Here is an 18,455-nt window from a genome sequence, read left to right on the forward strand (position 1 = left end):
GTTTGTACATACTAGATTAAACAAGTACGTCTTGATCTCTATTGCCAATGACGATTTCACTCACTCTGATATTTTCCGACACATATTTCATAATAGCGCAATGAATATGTAATGGTATCCCATGTCCCCGCTGTAATGATGGGCTGCTCAATTGTACGTCCAACAGAACATTTTGCAGGCAATTTCACGAGAATACCGGTTGCTGCTCGTAATATTTAGATTATATTCTGTGTCCCGCCTGCGAATTTTTTTGCCCAAACAGGTTCTCAATTACGGAGTTTTCAGCCAATCAGATTGCTCGGGACGTCAGCATCAAACGCTTGATAGTTCGAAGACATACACTGAGTTACACACTGACACTTAATAAAGTCTTGTTACGCGGTTTCCCTGCAAACGCCCTAACTTTTACTTTTAATGCTTGGATAACATGTTGACCTTACTTATGAAACATACGCTACATTCTATCGGTTTCGTGTTTACGCCATCCAAGATTCGTCAGCCGTTCTATTGAAATCGGAATTCGTTTCGTGGAATGGGTAGGCCTACACCAAAATCAACTTCACGACGCGAGTTCAGCCTTGAATGAATATACACAAAACAGTTTAGTGTATAGTCAAGGGTTCATAATTGACGCACCCCCGTAATTGACGCACCTTCAATTATTACTAGCAACGATAGAGCAGGCCACCTAAACTTTTTGCAGTCAAGCAGAATTACATATTTCATGAGTTTGAATCCATTTCAGCTATTTGATGACTAAATTGTGGAATTTTTAAGCTTTTAACACCCTTCCCCCGGTTTTGTACGTTCAGTTTTTGGGCATTTGGAAATCTTGCACCCTACAAATAACCAACATTTCCTCAATATCATGGACAACACTACTCTCTGGGACCTGATCTGTCTAAACTTAGAGGCTCAAAGTATAGCCAACAGCATCTAAAGTCAATGGATGTATACTAAAGCCTTCACTACTGTTAGCTTATCGACGAATGTGTCAATTTAGGCCGGTATGGAAGAACTTGACACGGCAGACATTTTGTGGTCAAGTTCTGCTCAATTGTACGTTGCATATGCACAGAACAATAAATATATTGAGATCATTACATTTCTGAGGAACCACACATATGAAAAACACATACAGTTGAGTGATTTTGATTTTTCCTTGATAGAAATCGTTGATCAAATCCTTAAGTGCGTCAATTATGAGCCCACCATGCTACAGTATGATGTATTTCCGTCACTGCACTGTGTACACAGTTATAATACATATAGGCCTATATCGCATGTGTTATGTACCCCTGTACGAAACTTTCACTGTGCGATGTTATCGATAAATGCCTTCACAGAAATCTTCGATCAAAGTAGATCATACAATACTAGTGTGCTCACTATGTCTAAACCAATTCCAAACACATCTACATATATTTACGAAAAGCTGCGGGTAATTTTGAACGGGTATATCTTCGTTGCAACGAATGGATGCAGACATATTGATAACCTCGAAGTGAAGGGTTTTATTGTTATGACGTAACTTTTCCGACCAATCATGAGCGACTATTTATACACAATTGAGAACCTGTTTGGGAAAAAAAAATTCGCGTCCCGCCTACCCATTATTTTAGAGCAAGGAAACTATCGTTTAAGATCTCAGGTAATTTAGCCATTTTAATAATATCCCACAATGTTGAATTTCTCTTGAAAAACAGGGAAACACACAACTCCATTTCATTGATTTATTTTCCGCAGTCAGATGAACTATTTCACATTATTGACTACATTAATATATCACATAGTTCAGAAACTAAGGAAGTGTTCTAGGAAGCATCGCCGCCTACCTAACTACAGTGATTCAGTAACACATGTATAAATACCAAAAATCGAGGAAGTACTTTGACAAGCTATCGACTGTTTAATGAAACATTCCATCTCAATCGTGGGGTTTGCGTACTTCTTTTTCAAGTCATCTATTTTGTTAACATTGATTAAAGGATATATCAAGTTCACTGTTAGAGTCTCAGAGAAGATCATTTCAGTTATGTGGATTGCAAAAACGGTTTTGGCTATTTACCTTTTTGTTCTGTTAGAACTATAGTCTTGTGTATATAAACGAGGTTACTTTGCCATGTTCTGTGTATGTGTTTTCGTACGTGTGTATATAGTTTAGTTTAGTAGAAAAAAGGATCAGGAGGGACACTTAAGTCCCCATCAAGGACCCTTTACAGAGAGGAAAAAAAAAACTGAAGACAGAAACACTCAGACCCGATTACAATGCTTAAAGTGCTTGTCCAAAGCATTCTTAAACCCATTGACACTACTTGCAAGTACAACTTTCTCAGGCAAACCATTCCACCCATGCACAACCCTATTAGAAAAAAAGTTATGCCGAATATTAATCCAACTATGCGACTTTTGGAGTTTAAGACAATGACCTCTAGTACAGCTAATATATTTGTATATCATGAAACTTTGAATGCTTAACGTTGCATTAGCAAACATTTGGTGCAAATCCCTCGACTAATCTCCAGATCAATTTTAATTAACAATATTCTAAATAGGCACTATGTGGGAAGCCTCATTGTAACAAGGCTAAACTAGCTCACATCACACCCACATACAATTCAAAGATATTATTCACATCGGCATGTTTTAATGTACTGTTCTTGAGCTTCGTTAGAAACAGCTACAATAACAGATGGTCGGTTGTGTTCATCAATACTATTGTAACTCAGTATCCTTGAGCTAACCATTTAACACCTGACAAAGCCTACAGAGATTAACAATAGAACAACAGGTGTAATGATACAACGCTACCATCATTATGCAAAGAAAAGGTTTATTTTATTAGTTAGCTTATAAATGCACAGAGTGCAAGGAATCATAACTAACTAATTATGCTTCTCAAGAGAAAAAAATATAACAGAAAACAATATTATGCGCAAAGAAGATTTGTCAGTAATGAAGAGCACATCATTAACTATATAACAACTGGCTAAAAGCAACTAGGAACTGACCATTATCTTTAATAAACAAATATAAACACAGGAGAGGTCCTGTGCAATTTGTGCAACAGGTACCTAAAACACAATTTGACCCCTACTGTGACCCCAAAACCTTTGACTTCCACCAAAAACAATAGGGATCATGAACTCAACGTTCTACAACTACATATTAAATATGAGATTAGTCCAAATTTCCCTTCTTGAGATATCGTGTTTACAAGGTGTACACAATTTGACCCCTGGTGATCCCAAATAACATTAATGCTTCAATAGGCTTCTTCTACTCAACGTGTTACTCCTACACACGAACTATGAGATTCAGTTTCAAGCTTCCTTTCTTGAGATATCGTGTTTACAAGCAAGGCGTCACACACATACACACACACACACGCACACTCACACACACGCGCGCACATACACCCTTATCCGCATGCGTGACTGCAATTATCAACGGAACCAAAAAGAGGATAAATTACAATATTAGTTACCAGCACTTAGCCTAGGAGTGTCTGCTGATAAAAAAATTAATACATTCTGATTTTAAAATCTTCGAAATCAGCTTGTAGTAACTGTTTAGCAGTGTAACGAGAAGTGTAACAATACTAGTACGTTGAGACGTGGACATACTGCCTATTTTGAAAATGTCGTAAAATCATCGAGGAGGTCTTGGCCCAAAATATCTAGAAAAGAGGAATAAAATTAATGTGATAGAACGTCGATACCCGGGACCTGTTATTACAATGATTGTAATGTATTGGCATGATCCCCGTTTTGTGTGCGCGATGTCCCGGGTTCGATTCCCCGTCAACTTTTTGTTTTGCTTTTCTTGTTTTTCTTGCGTAGAGAATATTTCGATTTGCACGATTGTTGAACATGCAGCATTTGAATCTGGTGCACTCTAACTACTAAATATGTATAATTTGTTTCCATGTATCCACGATCTGAATACTTTAGGTCAACGGAATCTGGTTCCTGGTGAGGTTGAGAACAGGGAAACTATATAGATAGTGAGGGTGACACTCGAATCACTACACAGACCCAAGGGCGGCGGAAGCACTTTTAATCTGGGGGGGGGGCACCGACATCAAAGGGCACTTTGCAGAAATTCGATTGGACTGATGCAGCCTTATATTTAGTACCCTTTATAACTCTTATTGTATTATCTTATTTGCGTATACACATCACGCCATCAACGCCCCCCCCCCGACCGCAAGGAAATATGCATATAGCACTGCAATATCCAATGTGCAAATAGGGAAACAAGGAACAAGTTTTGTTTTGAGACAAAATGAGGTGAAATCAAGCTAGTTGCTAATGCAGGAATCTTCCAAAACAGAGTTTATTTCTTGTTAATGTCTTAACAATTTTTTCCATTCGAAATAGCTTTGAGTTTGACCCACAGAAATTCATTAAAAGTCAGGGGCGTAGCCAGGGTTTGCAAATGTGTATGCACGACTATCTGAGCGGAGCGCCACCATTAGTTGGCGCGGAGCGTACAATAAAATTTTTGGTTTTACAAACCCCTCAGATGGCCGGAAACGGCCCTTCCCGAGTGTTCATTCTGGTTCCCTGGCCTCTAATTGCTAACTTGAGACACCTCAATTTTTATGTAGAAAAAGGGCACAATTTTAACCTGAGGAAAAGTGGGGGGGGGCACGCGCCTCCTGTGCCCACCCGGTTCCGCCGCCTTTGCACAGACCTTCACATTATATCCATGGTGATGGTGCATTTCATTTAGATTATTAAAAAGAAAAGAACAATAAGTCAATTCCCTGCTGAATTAACAGACAATAGAATTCAAAACGGGGATATACATTTGATAATAACCTTTGATTTTCTTTTAAACAAACAGCGGAATTCTGGTTAAGTTGCTGAGTTTCCCAAGCAGGAAAAATTCAAACATAGTTATACATTTATCAGGCGCGTATCCAGGGGGGCGTTGGGGAGCGCGCTCCCCCCCCCGGGTTAGAAAAAGAGGAGAGAAAAAAAGAAGGAAAAGGAAAAAAGAGGGGGAAAAAAGAGGAGAGGAAGGAAGGGAAAAGAAAAGAAGAAAGAGAAAAAGGAGAAAAGGAGGGAGAAGAAGAAAACGCCAAGACACCGGGAAGAGAAAGAGGAACAGTGACATCATTACAGCGTTGATCCCTACATACACAGGGTAGCCAATGACGGATGAAGGATTTCGGAAGGGGCGTGTGCCTCACCCTACCCCTCCATTTTTGACGTTTCCATTTCCCCTCTCTCACTAATTATCTATATATATACTATATATGGTCTATCATAACGCGTGTATATATATATATATATATACCCCTGTTGTGAAGGTCAACTCCCTAGTTCAACTGCCATAGACAATCTACACAAATCAAGCATGGTGTTGTATTACGCATTGGCCATTGACGTTCGTACACTTTTAAATATTCATATTATGGGCGCGGTTAATTTGGATCCCATCGGAAAAATATCTACGAGAAAAACAAAGTTGAAAGTTGTCAATTTTTCGACTTTTATGCCACCATTAGAAGTAAGATTTGCATAGATAAGCTAGTTATGTATGTCGTTATAGTATCGTGGAATCAGTGAGGTTGTGAAAAACCATAGAAAAGGACGCAAAATGCTGTTATAAGGATACAGCCCTTATGCATGCATGCATATCAATACAACCATTCATTAAACTTAAACTTCCTGATTCTTAAAATAGGAACAAAGCAAAATGACTTTGTCCTCCCATGAATGGCTACGCAGCCATACCAAGCTAGTTATGCAGGTTATGGCTGTATATAGGTTGCACGGATTACTTCATTCATGGTCTTTATAGCGATGACGAACGTATGCACGGATCAGTAAAGCATTGCAGTGGTGTTATATTACGGGGGTGACTATAAGCTTTGCTGTCGTCAGTTGTATTTAGCACTACACAAAACCTGCAATATAAAGCATTCATTGAAATTACTGGTGAGTACGTCTAGTTTTGTCTTTTGCTTTTTTATAACCATCTTCAGCTTTTAAGCCAAATTTTAATTTGACTTGATTAAAATAGATTAGATTTGACTATTCAATCGATTAAATTGAAGTTATTTGCGACTAACATCTTACAAGATCCACAAAATTCAACCTGTGCCATTGCCCGTGTTGGGTCGTAGACAAAGTTTACATTCAAACAATTGTACATTAGCACTGTTCTGATTGATTGATATACCCTCATTAGCAGGGGCGTCAAACTGATTTGAAACGTGGGGGGGGGGCGTAATCGATTGGAGTTTTCCGGCCGTAAGTACTATCTAAGCGGACCGCCATCATCGATCAGCGCGCAGCGTACCAAGAAAATTTTCAGATTTCAATACCTGCCAGATCGCTCGAGGTGGCACTTGCCAAGCTGGATAGCAGCCATCTAGTTGCGTGATTCCGGGAGAAAATGACAAATTCGTCACTCAGGAAATCTGCAATAAAGTTCATGCGGCCTTAATTTTTGGTGGATTATTTCTTTTTTTAGTGAATCATATTGACATGAGCATATGAAGTGCAAGTTGACGAATAATGCGGCGAACTAGAAACCCCAGCCCCATTTTGCCCTATGTTTCAGGATAGAATACCCCTCATTTGTTCGAACCCATGACAACTAACAATCTTTGAATAAAATCTCGGTCACTTTTCATAGAACTGAACTTCTAATATTCGATGATATGAATCCTGAGATGTGTAAGCCCTAAAAAAATAGAGCCACGACACTACTCTTTCCCCAAATGTGTTTGTGTGTGTCGGGGGGGGGGGGGTAGCGTTCATAGTGTGTCCTCCAGCCATCGAAATGTGGGGGCGTGTCCCCCGTCCCCTAACCCTAGGATGGACGCCCATGCTCATAAGATCCGTTTTGATGTAGCCATAAAAATTATATAGAAGCGTACAAAGATTCTAAATCTAAAGGGTTCTATTACCTCATATCCCTACATGTAATATAGGCCTAAAGGGAAATGTGAGGAAGTTCATGTGTGGGTGCGTGCGTATGTGTGTAAGTGGGTGATGAGTGAGTGAAGGAGTGGCCCAGCGGAGACATTGGAAATACTATAAAGTGTATTGTCATGTCATAATCTCTACTGTCTTCATCACTGAATTTCATCTTTTCTTGCGAATTCTCTTGAAATTTCCACATTTAACATCTAAATGTCGAGTTTTCATCTCAAATTATGGACGTTTTAATATGTCGATATTCCGGAGTTTTATATCAAAATTTCGACGTTTTATTTAGAAATGTTGAACATTTCGTCTGGGAATTTCAGTTTTATCTAACATTTACGACATTGATCTCAAAAACTCGACAATACGGCTCATGTTTTGTGGCTATGCTGTTTATTTAAACTCGTCACAAAATACGAAAATGTTGAAAGTTTGACCCAATTTTTCCTCATTTGGCTTCCGAACTTGATTTATTTTTTATTTTCCGGAAAGAACACACTGATTTATTTCTCGGGAGAGCTCTCTCTCTCACTCACTCTAAAAAAAAATTTATGGATGTTCATATTTTGCATTTTTACGCTCCTTTTTCTCAGCCGACTGCCATGTATTCCTTCGGAAATATCATCTTTTTTGCAATAACGCTGGTTTCTCCGATCAACCTTGACGCAGGAAATGTGTGCACGGATGGGACAAGATTTACCCAGTGTGGAGCTCTTCAATTGACGGCCGAACAGATTGCGAACATTGACACAGACAGAGTGAACCAGCTTAGAAATACTATGATGAACTTACCGGGTGGCAGAGGTCCATTGGTGGAGAATCACCCTGGTATTCCAACAAACTTACTTCAACCGATCGTCAATTTCACGGACGAGCAGCTAGCGGTATACGAATCCAAGTACCCGCCGTACGTATTATAAACATCGAAAATGGTGATATTAAATAATGATACGACGGTTTACTATGATTAAGAATAATCGTTTGTAGTGTCTATTTTACGGACATTCAGCTGCAGGTCGGTATGTATGATTTATAGCTAACTTACAAGTAAAAAATAATCATAATAATAATGATAATAAATAAGGAAAAAACCCCGCAAGACGTTAACATTATGCATATGAGTGGAATTAAAAAAAAATAATCATAATAAGATGAACAACTGGAGATCAGAATATCCCAATAAAGTAACGCTACGCCGATCGTTGCATTATGTAATGCTGTAAAACTCATTTTGCAAGTGTAAAACAAGAAACATTACAAGTTGACTACACATAGCCTGAGAAAAGAGGAACATCTACGTGTATATATATATATATATATATATATATATATATATATATATATATATATATATATATATATATATATATATATATATTGCATTAACCTCTTTCGAGATCCGGCTTTAGGAATCACAAATGATTTTCGAGTTGGTTAGCATCATGTTTGATCCTTAGAGTAAGGCAAAATATGTCACCAAAACAGAACTAGTATTGTTCGATACAGGTGACAAACGCCTAAAGTGGAATTACGACTTTCCTTACCGGTTTCGAACCTCTGGACATACAATCAGCGTCCATGGCCTAGTGGTTAGGGTGTCCGCGTACAGAGCGGAAGGCCCGTGGTTCGAATCCCGGTGGAGGCTGAAAGTTTTTCACTGTTCATGATTTATATATATATATATATATATATATATATATATATATATATATATATATATATATATATATATATATATATATATATATACCCCTGTTGGTCAAAATATATTCTTCACTGGAAGCACTGTAGACTGTTCTTCAACAGTTCCATTTTGCAATTGATCATTACAGCAGAAACTGTGAAGGTCGCACATGCCTAGCTCGAAAAAAACGAAGCACTGGATCCGCGATATGCAACGGAAATGGATATCAAACGGTGTTATTCGCTTTAACAACATCTGGTGGCGTTTTGCAATTTATCTCAGTAAGTATAGAAAAAGTTATAGAAACGCTTAAAATTAAAGTTCGCTAACAATTGCTTGATATATTTTCTTCTTCTTAGCGGCTACGATCCGCCCCCAAATTAGTTACAGCCATTGATGAAGAAGAAGCACGCACGACTGACTACTGCATGTTATGTTAACTCCGGGGCACTACTCCCAACTCACATCTTCAGTCAGGGGCAAATGGTCCTGCCGGAAGGTTTTATTTACATTAAGCCTGGGGGAATTAGGCTGCATACTTACGGGTGTACCCCTTCCCCAACATCACACACAATACCTATCAGCACAACCTTGCATTCACAGCTGCCTAGGTAGATCTACATTGTCTTAATATGCCTCAGAATGCCCCCGTTAGACGTCTCACACTTACTTCATTCTGGGGGAGATCCCCAGACCCACAGCATGGGGAATCTACTCTAAAGACCAGAGGACCCACACTTCTTTGAAAAGTCTTTCCTGTGCTCCTTCTATACAGGTTCTGCCTCTGCCCATACCTAAATCAGTCGGGGGGGGGTAAATTTTCTTCCCCTCCCTCACCACCACCTCTGGAATCCTGGGCACACAAATGATCGACAGACAACGATGCATTTACTTACATAGCTGCTGATAATAAGACACTCATGTGTTGCAGTGCCACATCGTCACCCGCAAACTTCAATTTTGTTAAATAATGTTATACATGGTTTTCTCTTCTTCAACTATCAGTTGGTAAATAATAATTACAGAGAGTTCTTCTAAGACCTGATCTTTCCCTGAGATCATGATAAAAATCGACCCACAATGGGCATCTTTAAGGGACATTAAGCCAGACCATTAAGGACTCGTCCAGCATGACAATGTTTGCCTTTCTTTTTACTTCATATCTTCAGGTTGATTTGTATTTTTCCCTTGGTTGTACCGGTGCTAGTCTCTGCTGCCAAGAAGAAATATGTCTACCACTCTTCGGCTACAGTGTCAGTCCTCCCTACGTAGCGAGAACTTTCGAAATTATCCTAAGGAGATGCACACTTTGTAGGCCTACCAATTAGCCTGTAGTTATAGCTGGTACCTGGATGAAAGCATAGAAATATAAGTAATCATTGTAGTGAGATACAGTGTTCTGTTATAATATGAAATAAATATCTCCTAGCTATATAACTACAACGGTTCGCACACTCCATTGTAAAGAACTTGTTTAAATAATCTTACTTACTATTTCTACATATATATCTGAAGTGTTTTATCACATTCTGCTTTCTTTTTGATATTTGATAGATCTTTGATCGCCTTTTTATAAATATTTGCTACTTATACTGGTTTTAATAAATTAAATAAAAGAAGAAGTAAATCAATTGTATTGTTGAAATGATCTAAAATCAACTTCGATTTCAGATGCGATAGATGGTCTGTTGTTTTCTCATTTGTCTCTTGTAATTGGTTCTTTGCAGCTACTTGCTAATTGGGCTTACTATACTAGTAATAATTAATTAATTAATTAATTTAAAGGTGTGATTAATCCCATCAATAACCACTATGTAACTTACAATATATCCACTCGAGTTTTGCAGTGAGTGAGTTTCGCGATCACAGGAGACTCTTGTAAAGTCTAAATTATCACTTGTATGGTTCGGTGTACGTAATCCTTGTTTTCGTTACCTGCATGTTTATTTCTGCATGTGATTTAACTATTTTCATCGATTTAATTCCAGATTAATTAACTAAGCGAAGAAGAAAAAGACAAATAAACCGATGCAAAATCAACTCGAAATTTGTATTTCGTTTTTTTTTCTCGGAATGATCAAGGCGATAACTTTTAAGTTTCGTAGCCTAACATTTAATCAACTCTATGGACTGTACCTATTCGCATTCACCCGACGCGATCGGGAGCCCCATCCCGTACATAATATTAAAAATTGGCTTATTTTATGGACGATATGTATATAAACAAATAGTAGATAGTTTTGCAACTTGTAAGAGGTATTTTGTTCAGGTTTAAGCCTATAAATATATATGACATGAGTATTTTGAAGACGACCAGCATTACAGCTCAGTGAAACACCATGCATTATCACTCTAATATTAAAATGATATTCCTTATAGCCGCTGTAACGCCCCCCCCCCCACTCCCCATCTCTCCCACAATCTGAACAATGCGAATTGCATGCACTTGATCCAGGGAGTGTGGAGTGTACATTCCCACTGATAGGAGGGGGTGGAAAACCCACTCCTTATCACTTAGTTTCAACCGCACAAAAAGTAGCTATTGTCACAACCGTTCGTGTAGATCTGTTTACAAAGACCTAACTAATAGCCTTAATATGCCCCACAATGCACCATTTCATGTCTCAAATTTAAATAATTAAGTTCCTAGAGAATACCCCCCCCCCCCAGACCCCCTGAATGAATAGTCGGCTTCAACGACCTCAAAGCCACACTCCTCTCCTAAAAATGAAATCCTGCACCCACAGTTGGCTGTATCTCTCTAAGCTGTGTTGTCTATATTTTCTATCGAGGTGATCCAAAACGTCGAGTTGGTAACTTGGTACAACCATGGAGGTAACCTCCATGGTACAACCAGCCAGCAAGCTGAACTCTAACTGCTCCCTGGTACAACTGCCATAGACAATCTACACAAATCACGCATGGTGTTGTATGGAAGCAGTTCACTTCGCCCAACAACCATTTCGCCCAACTGCCATTTCACCCAACCTTACCATTTCGCCCAACCAGCCTGGTCATTTCGCCCAACCAGCCTGGTCATTTCGCCCAACCGGCCTGGTCATTTCGCCCAACCAGCATGGTCATTTCGCCCAACCGTGTTGGTCATTTCGCCCAACCTTATTTTTACTAATATTCTATTCCACTAGTGCAATATGATTTATTTTGGGTTATATTATTGGAAGTTATATTATTATCATATGGAAGTTAATTATTATACAAGCAAAGTGGAATCGGTGTGGAATAATATAACCGTTTCTATTTCACTAGTTCAATTTTTTTAACCACGACTTCAAGTTTCCTTAATACTCGGTTCGTATCCCGTAACGTTAACAATTCTCGAACGTTTACTATCAAACCTATCAAACTAACCCCTAAAACACTGATCCATCCTCAAGATTCCTTAATATTCGGTTCGTATCCTGTAACGTTAACAATTCCCGAACGTTTCCCTACTAAAGTAATACAAAGTAAAGGACTTCAGTTTCCTTAATATTCCTTAATATTCGAACGTTTACTATCAAACCTAACCCCTAACACACTGATCCATCCTCGGTTCGTATCCTGTAACGTTAACAATTCCCGAACGTTTCCTTTTGAAGTATCTTATTTAATCAAGGTTGGGCGAAATGACCAGGCTGGTTGTGCGAAATGACCAGGCTGGTTGGGCGAAATGACCAGGCTGGTCGAGCGAAATGGCAGTTGGGCGAAATGGTTGTTGGGCGAAGTGACTAGAAAGCGTGTTGTATTACGATTGGCCATTGACGTTCGTAAACTTTTAAATATTCATATTGTGGGCGAGGTTTATTTGGATCCCATCGGAAAATATCTTCGAGAAAAACAAAGTTGAAAGTTGTTAATTTTTCGACTTTTATGCCACCATTTGAAGTAAGATTTGCATAGATAAGCTAGTTATGTATGTCGTTATGGCATCGTGGAATCAGTGAGGTTGTGAAAAACCATAGAAAAGGACGCAAAATGCTGTTATAAAGGATACAGCCCTTATGCATGCATGCATATCAATACAACCATTCATTAAACTTAAACTTCCTGACTCTTATAGGGACAAAACAAATGACTTTGTCCTCCCAGGACTGGCTAAGCAGCCATACCAAGCTAGTTATGCAGGTTATGGCTGTATATATATAGATTAATGGCTACAGTTGCACGGATTACTTCATGCATGGTCGTTATGGCGATGACGAACGTTATACGGATCATTAAGCATTGCAAGTGCTGTTAAATTACGGGGGTGACTATAAGCTTTGCTGTCGTCAGTTGTATTTAGCACTACACAGAACCTGCAATATAAAACATTCATTGAAATTACTGGTGAGTACGTCTATTTTTTTATATATATATTTTTTTAACCATCTTCAGCTATTAAGCCAACATTTAATTTGATTTGATTTAAATAGATTAGATTTGACTATTCAATCGATTAAATTGAAATTATTTGCGACTAACATCTTACAAGATCCACAAAATTCAATCTTTGGCACTGGTTGTGTTGGGTCGTAGACAAAGTTTGCATTCAAACAATTGGACATTAGCGCTGTTCTGATTAATTGATATACCCTCATTAGCAGGGGCGTCAATCGGATTTGAAACGTGGGGGGGGGGGGGTCGTAATCGATTGGAGTATTCCGGCCGTAAGTACTATCTAAGCGGAGTGCCATCATCGGTTAGCGCGCAGCGTACCAAGAAAAATGTCAGATTTCAATACATGCCAGATCGTTGGAGATGGCACTTGCCAGGCTGGATACCAGCCATCTAGTTGCGTGATTTCGGGAGAAAATTGCAAATTCGTCACTCATGAAATCTGCAATAATGTTCATGCGGCCTTAAATTTTGGTGGATTATTTCTTTTATTAGTGATTCTAATTGACATGAACATTAGAACCCAGTGCAAGTTGACAAATGATGCGGCGAACTAGAAACCCCAGCCCCATTTTGCCCTATGTTTCAGGATAGAATACCCCTCATTTGTTCGAACCCATGAAAACTAACAATCTCGGTCACTTTTCATAGAACTGAACTTCTAATATTTGATGATATTAATCCTGAGATGTGTAAGCCCTAAAGAAATAGAGCCACGACACTACTCTTTCCCAAATGTGTGTGTGTGTGGGGGGGGGGGATAGTGTGTCCTCCGCCCATCGAAATGTGGGGGAGTGTCCCCCCGTCCCTTCCCCCAGGATTGACGCCTATGCTCATTTGATCCGTTTTGATGTAACCATAAAAATTAGATAGTAGCGTACGAAGATTCTAAATCTAAAGGAATCTATATTTTACCTCATATCCCTACATGTAATATAGGCCTATAGGGAAATGTGAGGAAGTTAATGTGTGTGTGTGGGTACGTGCGTTCGTATGTGTGTAAGTGGGTGATGAGTGAGTGAAGGAGTGGCCCAGCGGAGACATTGGAAATACTATAAAATGTATTGTCATGTCATAATCTCTACTGTCTTCATCACGGAATTTCATCTTTTCTTGCGAATTCTCTTAAAATTTCCACATTAAATATCTAAATTTCGAGTTTTCATCTCAAATTATGGGCGTTTTTATATGTCGATATTCCGGAGTTTTATATAAAAAAAAAAAACATTTCGTCTGGGAATTTTATTTTTATCTAACATTAACGACATTTATCTCGAAATTTCGACAATACGGCTAATAATTCAGTGTGACAATTTATTTCGATTGTTCGAGAAAAGTCCTGACGTTGCTAGGGAATGTGAGATTTTCGTCAGGACGAACATATATTGTTGTGGGACAGAAAAGTCAGTACTGCCACAAACGGCGTTCAACAGTATTGATATACCCTTGTGAACGACTAATACTCTTTCTTCTCCCGTAAGTCTTCAAGTTTTCCCCAGGGTCAGTTTTTGTTTTATATTTGAGTAATATTCTTCACATTAATTTATTTCATTCTATGAATCAATTTATTTCTCTGATCCCTCTGTCAAATTAAAAACATTTCCCGTAAGTTAGTCCTCCTCGAAGTTCCTGCTTAAGGATCGAACTTGATTTCCGCGATGCTTTCTAAAACTTTGACAATATTCCTACACTGCAGGCTCCTTGCAATAGCTAAGATATCGATAAGTTTTATTTTTCTTCTGTTTTTGTGGTTAAGCTGTCAATATAAACTCGTCACAAAATACGAAAATGTTGAAAGTTTGACCCAATTCTTCCTCATTTGGCTTCTGAACTTGATTTATTTTTTATTTTCGGGAAAGAACACATTTATTTCTCGGTAGAGCTCTCTCCGCTCTCACTCTAAGTCTTTTTATCGATTTTCGTATTTTGCATTTTTACGCTCCTTTTTCTCAGCCGACTACCATGTATTCCTTCGGCAATATCATCTTTTTCGCAATAACGCTGGTTTCTCCGATCAGCCTTGACGCAGGAAATGTGTGCACGGATGGGACAAGATTTACCCAGTGTGGAGCTCCTCCCTTGACCGCCGAACAGATTGCGAACATTGACACAGACAGAGTGAACCAGCTTAGAAATACTATGATGAACTTACCGGGTGGCAGAGGTCCATTGGTGGAGAATCACCCTGGTATTCCAACAAACTTACTTCAACCGATCGTCAATTTCACGGACGAGCAGCTAGCGGTATACGAATCCAAGTACCCGCCGTACGTATTATAAACATCGAAAATGGTGATATTAAATAATGATACGACGGTTTACTATGATTAAGAATAATCGTTTGTAGTGTCTATTTTACGGACATTCAGCTGCAGGTCGGTATGTATGATTTATAGCTAACTTACAAGTAAACAATAATCATAATAATAATGATAATAAATAAGGAAAATACCCGCAAGTTGTTAACATTATGCATATGAGTGGAATTAAAAAAAATTAATCATAATAAGATGAACAACTGGAGATCGGAATATCCAAATAAACTAACGCTACGCCGTTCGTTGCATTATGTAATGCTGTAAAACTCATTTTGCAAGTGTAAAACAAGAAACATTACAAGTTGACTACACATAGCCTGAGAAAAGAGGAACATCTGCGTGTATATATATATATATATATATATATATATATATATATATATATATATATATATTGCATTAACATAAAGTCTGTTCAAAGTATCTCTTTCGAGATCCGGCTTTAGGAATCACAAATGATTTTCGAGTTGGTTAGCATCATGTTTGATCCTTAGAGTAAGGCAAAATATGTCACCAAAACAGAACTAGTATTGTTCGATACAGGTGACAAACGCCTAAAGTGGAATTACGACTTTCCTTACCGGTTTCGAACCTCTGGACATACAATCAGCGTCCATGGCCTATTGGTTAGGGTGTCCGCGTACAGAGCGGAAGGCCCGTGGTTCGAATCCCGGTGGAGGCTGAAAGTTTTTCACTGTTCTTGATTTATTGGTCAAAATATATTCTTCACTGGAAGCACTGTAGACTGTTCTTCAACAGTTACATTTTGCAATTGATCATTACAGCAGAAACTGTGAAGGTCGCACATGCCTAGCTCGAAAAAAACGAAGCACTGGATCCGCGATATGCAACGGAAATGGATTTCAAACGGTGTTATTCGCTTTAACAACATCTGGTGGCGTTTTGCAATTTAACTCAGTAAGTATAGAAAAAGTTATAGAAACGCTTAAAATTAAAGTTCGCTAACAATTGCTTGATATTTTTTCTTCTTCTTAGCGGCTACGATCCGCCCCCAAATTAGTTACAGCCATTGATGAAGAAGAAGCACGCACGACTGACTACTGCATGTTATGTTAACTCCGGGGCACTACTCCCAACTCACATCTTCAGTCAGGGGCAAATGGTCCTGCCGGAAGGTTTTATTTACATTAAGCCTGGGGGAATTAGGCTGCATACTTACGGGTGTACCCCTTCCCCAACATCACACACAATACCTATCAGCACAACCTTGTATTCACAGCTGCCTAGGTAGATCTACATTGTCTTAATATGCCTCAGAATGCCCCCGTTAGACGTCTCACACTTACTTCATTCTGGGGGAGATCCCCAGACCCACTGCATGGGGAATCTACTCTAAAGACCAGAGGACCCACACTTCTTTGAATAGTCTTTCCTGTGCTCCTTCTATACAGGTTCTGCCTCTGCCCATACCTAAATCAGTCGGGGGGGGGGTAAATTTTCTTCCCCTCCCTCACCACCACCTCTGGAATCCTGGGCACACAAATGATCGACAGACAACGATGCATTTACTTACATAGCTGCTGATAATAAGACACTCATGTGTTGCAGTGCCACATCGTCACCCGCAAACTTCAATTTTGTTAAATAATGTTATACATGGTTTTCTCTTCTTCAACTATCAGTTGGTAAATAATAATTACAGAGAGTTCTTCTAAGACCTGATCTTTCCCTGAGATCATGATAAAATTCGACCCACAATGGGCATCTTTAAGGGACATTAAGCCAGACCATTAAGGACTCGTCCAGCATGACAATGTTTGCCTTTTTTTTTACTTCATATCTTCAGGTTGATTTGTATTTTTCCCTTGGTTGTACCGGTGCTAGTCTCTGCTGCCAAGAAGAAATATGTCTACCACTCTTCGGCTACAGTGTCAGTCCTCCCTACGTAGCGGGAACTTTCGAAATTATCCTCAAGAGATGCACACTTTGTGACGAATAGCTTGTAGTTATAGTTGGTACCTGGATGAAAGCATAGAAATATATGTAATCATTGTAATGAGATACAGTGTTCTGTTATAATATGAAATATATAGCTCCTAGCTATATAACTACAACGGTTCGCACACTCCATTGTAAAGAACTTGTTTAAATAATCTTACTTACTATTTATACATATATATCTGAAGTGTTTTATCACATTCTGCTTTCTTTTTGATATTTGATAGATCTTTGATCGCCTTTTTATAAATATTTGCTACTTATACTGGTTTTAATAAATTAATTAAGAAAAGAAGTAAATCAATTGTATTGTTGAAATGATCTAAAATCAACTTCGATTTCAGATGCGATAGATGGTCTGTTGTTTTCTCATTCGTCTCTTGTAATTGGTTCTTTGCAGCTACTTGCTAATTAGGCTTACTATACTAGTAATAATTAATTAATTAATTAATTTAAAGGTGTGATTAATCCCATCAATAACCACTATGTAACTTACAATATATCCTCTCGAGTTTTGCAGTGAGTGAGTTTCGCGATCACAGGAGACTCTTGTAAAGTCTAAATTATCACTTGTATGGTTCGGTGTACTTAATCCTTGTTTTCGTTACCTGCATGTTTATTTCTGCATGTGATTTAACTATTTTCATCGATTTAATTCCAGATTTATTAACTAAGCGAAGAAGAAAAAGACAAATAAACCGATGCAAAATCAACTCGAAATTTGTATTTCGTTTTTTTTTTCTCGGAATGATCAAGGCGATAACTTTTAAGTTTCGTAGCCTAACATTTAATCAACTCTATGGACTGTACCTATTCGCATTCACCCGACGCGATCGGGAGCCCCATCCCGTACATAATATTAAAAATTGGCTTATTTTATGGACGATATGTATATAAACAAATAGTAGATAGTTTTGCAACTTGTAAGAGGTATTTTGTTCAGGTTTAAGCCTATAAATATATAATATGACGAGTATTTTGAAGACGACCAGCATTACAGCTCAGTGAAACACCATGCATTATCACTCTAATATTAAAATGATATTCCTTAGCCGCTGTAACGCCCCCCCCCCCACTCCCCATCTCTCCCACCATCTGAACAATGCAAATTGCATGCACTTGATCCAGGGAGTGTGGAGTGTACATTCCCACTGATAGGAGGGGGTGGAA

The 18,455-nt window shown here is 38.6% G+C and overlaps 1 protein-coding gene and 1 long non-coding RNA gene across 2 annotated transcripts; both read left to right on the forward strand.

Moving 5' to 3' along the window:
* The first annotated feature begins 5,789 nt into the window (after window positions 1–5,789).
* Window positions 5,790–10,671, forward strand: LOC139980385 (uncharacterized). The gene is made up of 4 exons (XR_011797554.1): window positions 5,790–5,951; window positions 7,541–7,854; window positions 8,780–8,912; window positions 9,801–10,671. It is a non-coding gene; the product is annotated as an uncharacterized lncRNA (long non-coding RNA).
* A 2,195-nt stretch (window positions 10,672–12,866) lies between these two features.
* LOC139980384 (uncharacterized) lies at window positions 12,867–17,998 on the forward strand. Its single transcript, XM_071992023.1, has 4 exons — window positions 12,867–12,960; window positions 14,962–15,275; window positions 16,112–16,244; window positions 17,134–17,998. Exons 2-4 carry the CDS (start codon window positions 14,971–14,973, stop codon window positions 17,284–17,286), a joined length of 591 nt encoding a protein of 196 aa, XP_071848124.1. The 5' UTR covers window positions 12,867–12,960; window positions 14,962–14,970; the 3' UTR covers window positions 17,287–17,998.
* The last annotated feature ends 457 nt before the right edge of the window (window positions 17,999–18,455 follow it).

The sequence above is a fragment of the Apostichopus japonicus genome, chromosome 14, assembly GCF_037975245.1.
Source record: "Apostichopus japonicus isolate 1M-3 chromosome 14, ASM3797524v1, whole genome shotgun sequence".
NCBI classification, from domain to species: domain Eukaryota; kingdom Metazoa; phylum Echinodermata; class Holothuroidea; order Aspidochirotida; family Stichopodidae; genus Apostichopus; species Apostichopus japonicus.

Excerpts from the sequence above, each read along its gene's own strand:
- LOC139980384 (XM_071992023.1), top strand. The coding sequence starts at position 14,971 with ATGTATTCCTTCGGCAATATCATCTTTTTCGCAATAACGCTGGTTTCT. Across the intron at positions 15,276-16,111 it reads TACGAATCCAAGTACCCGCC|CAGAAACTGTGAAGGTCGCA; the intron begins GTACGTATTATA and ends TGATCATTACAG. Across the intron at positions 16,245-17,133 it reads GCGTTTTGCAATTTAACTCA|GTTGATTTGTATTTTTCCCT; the intron begins GTAAGTATAGAA and ends TCATATCTTCAG.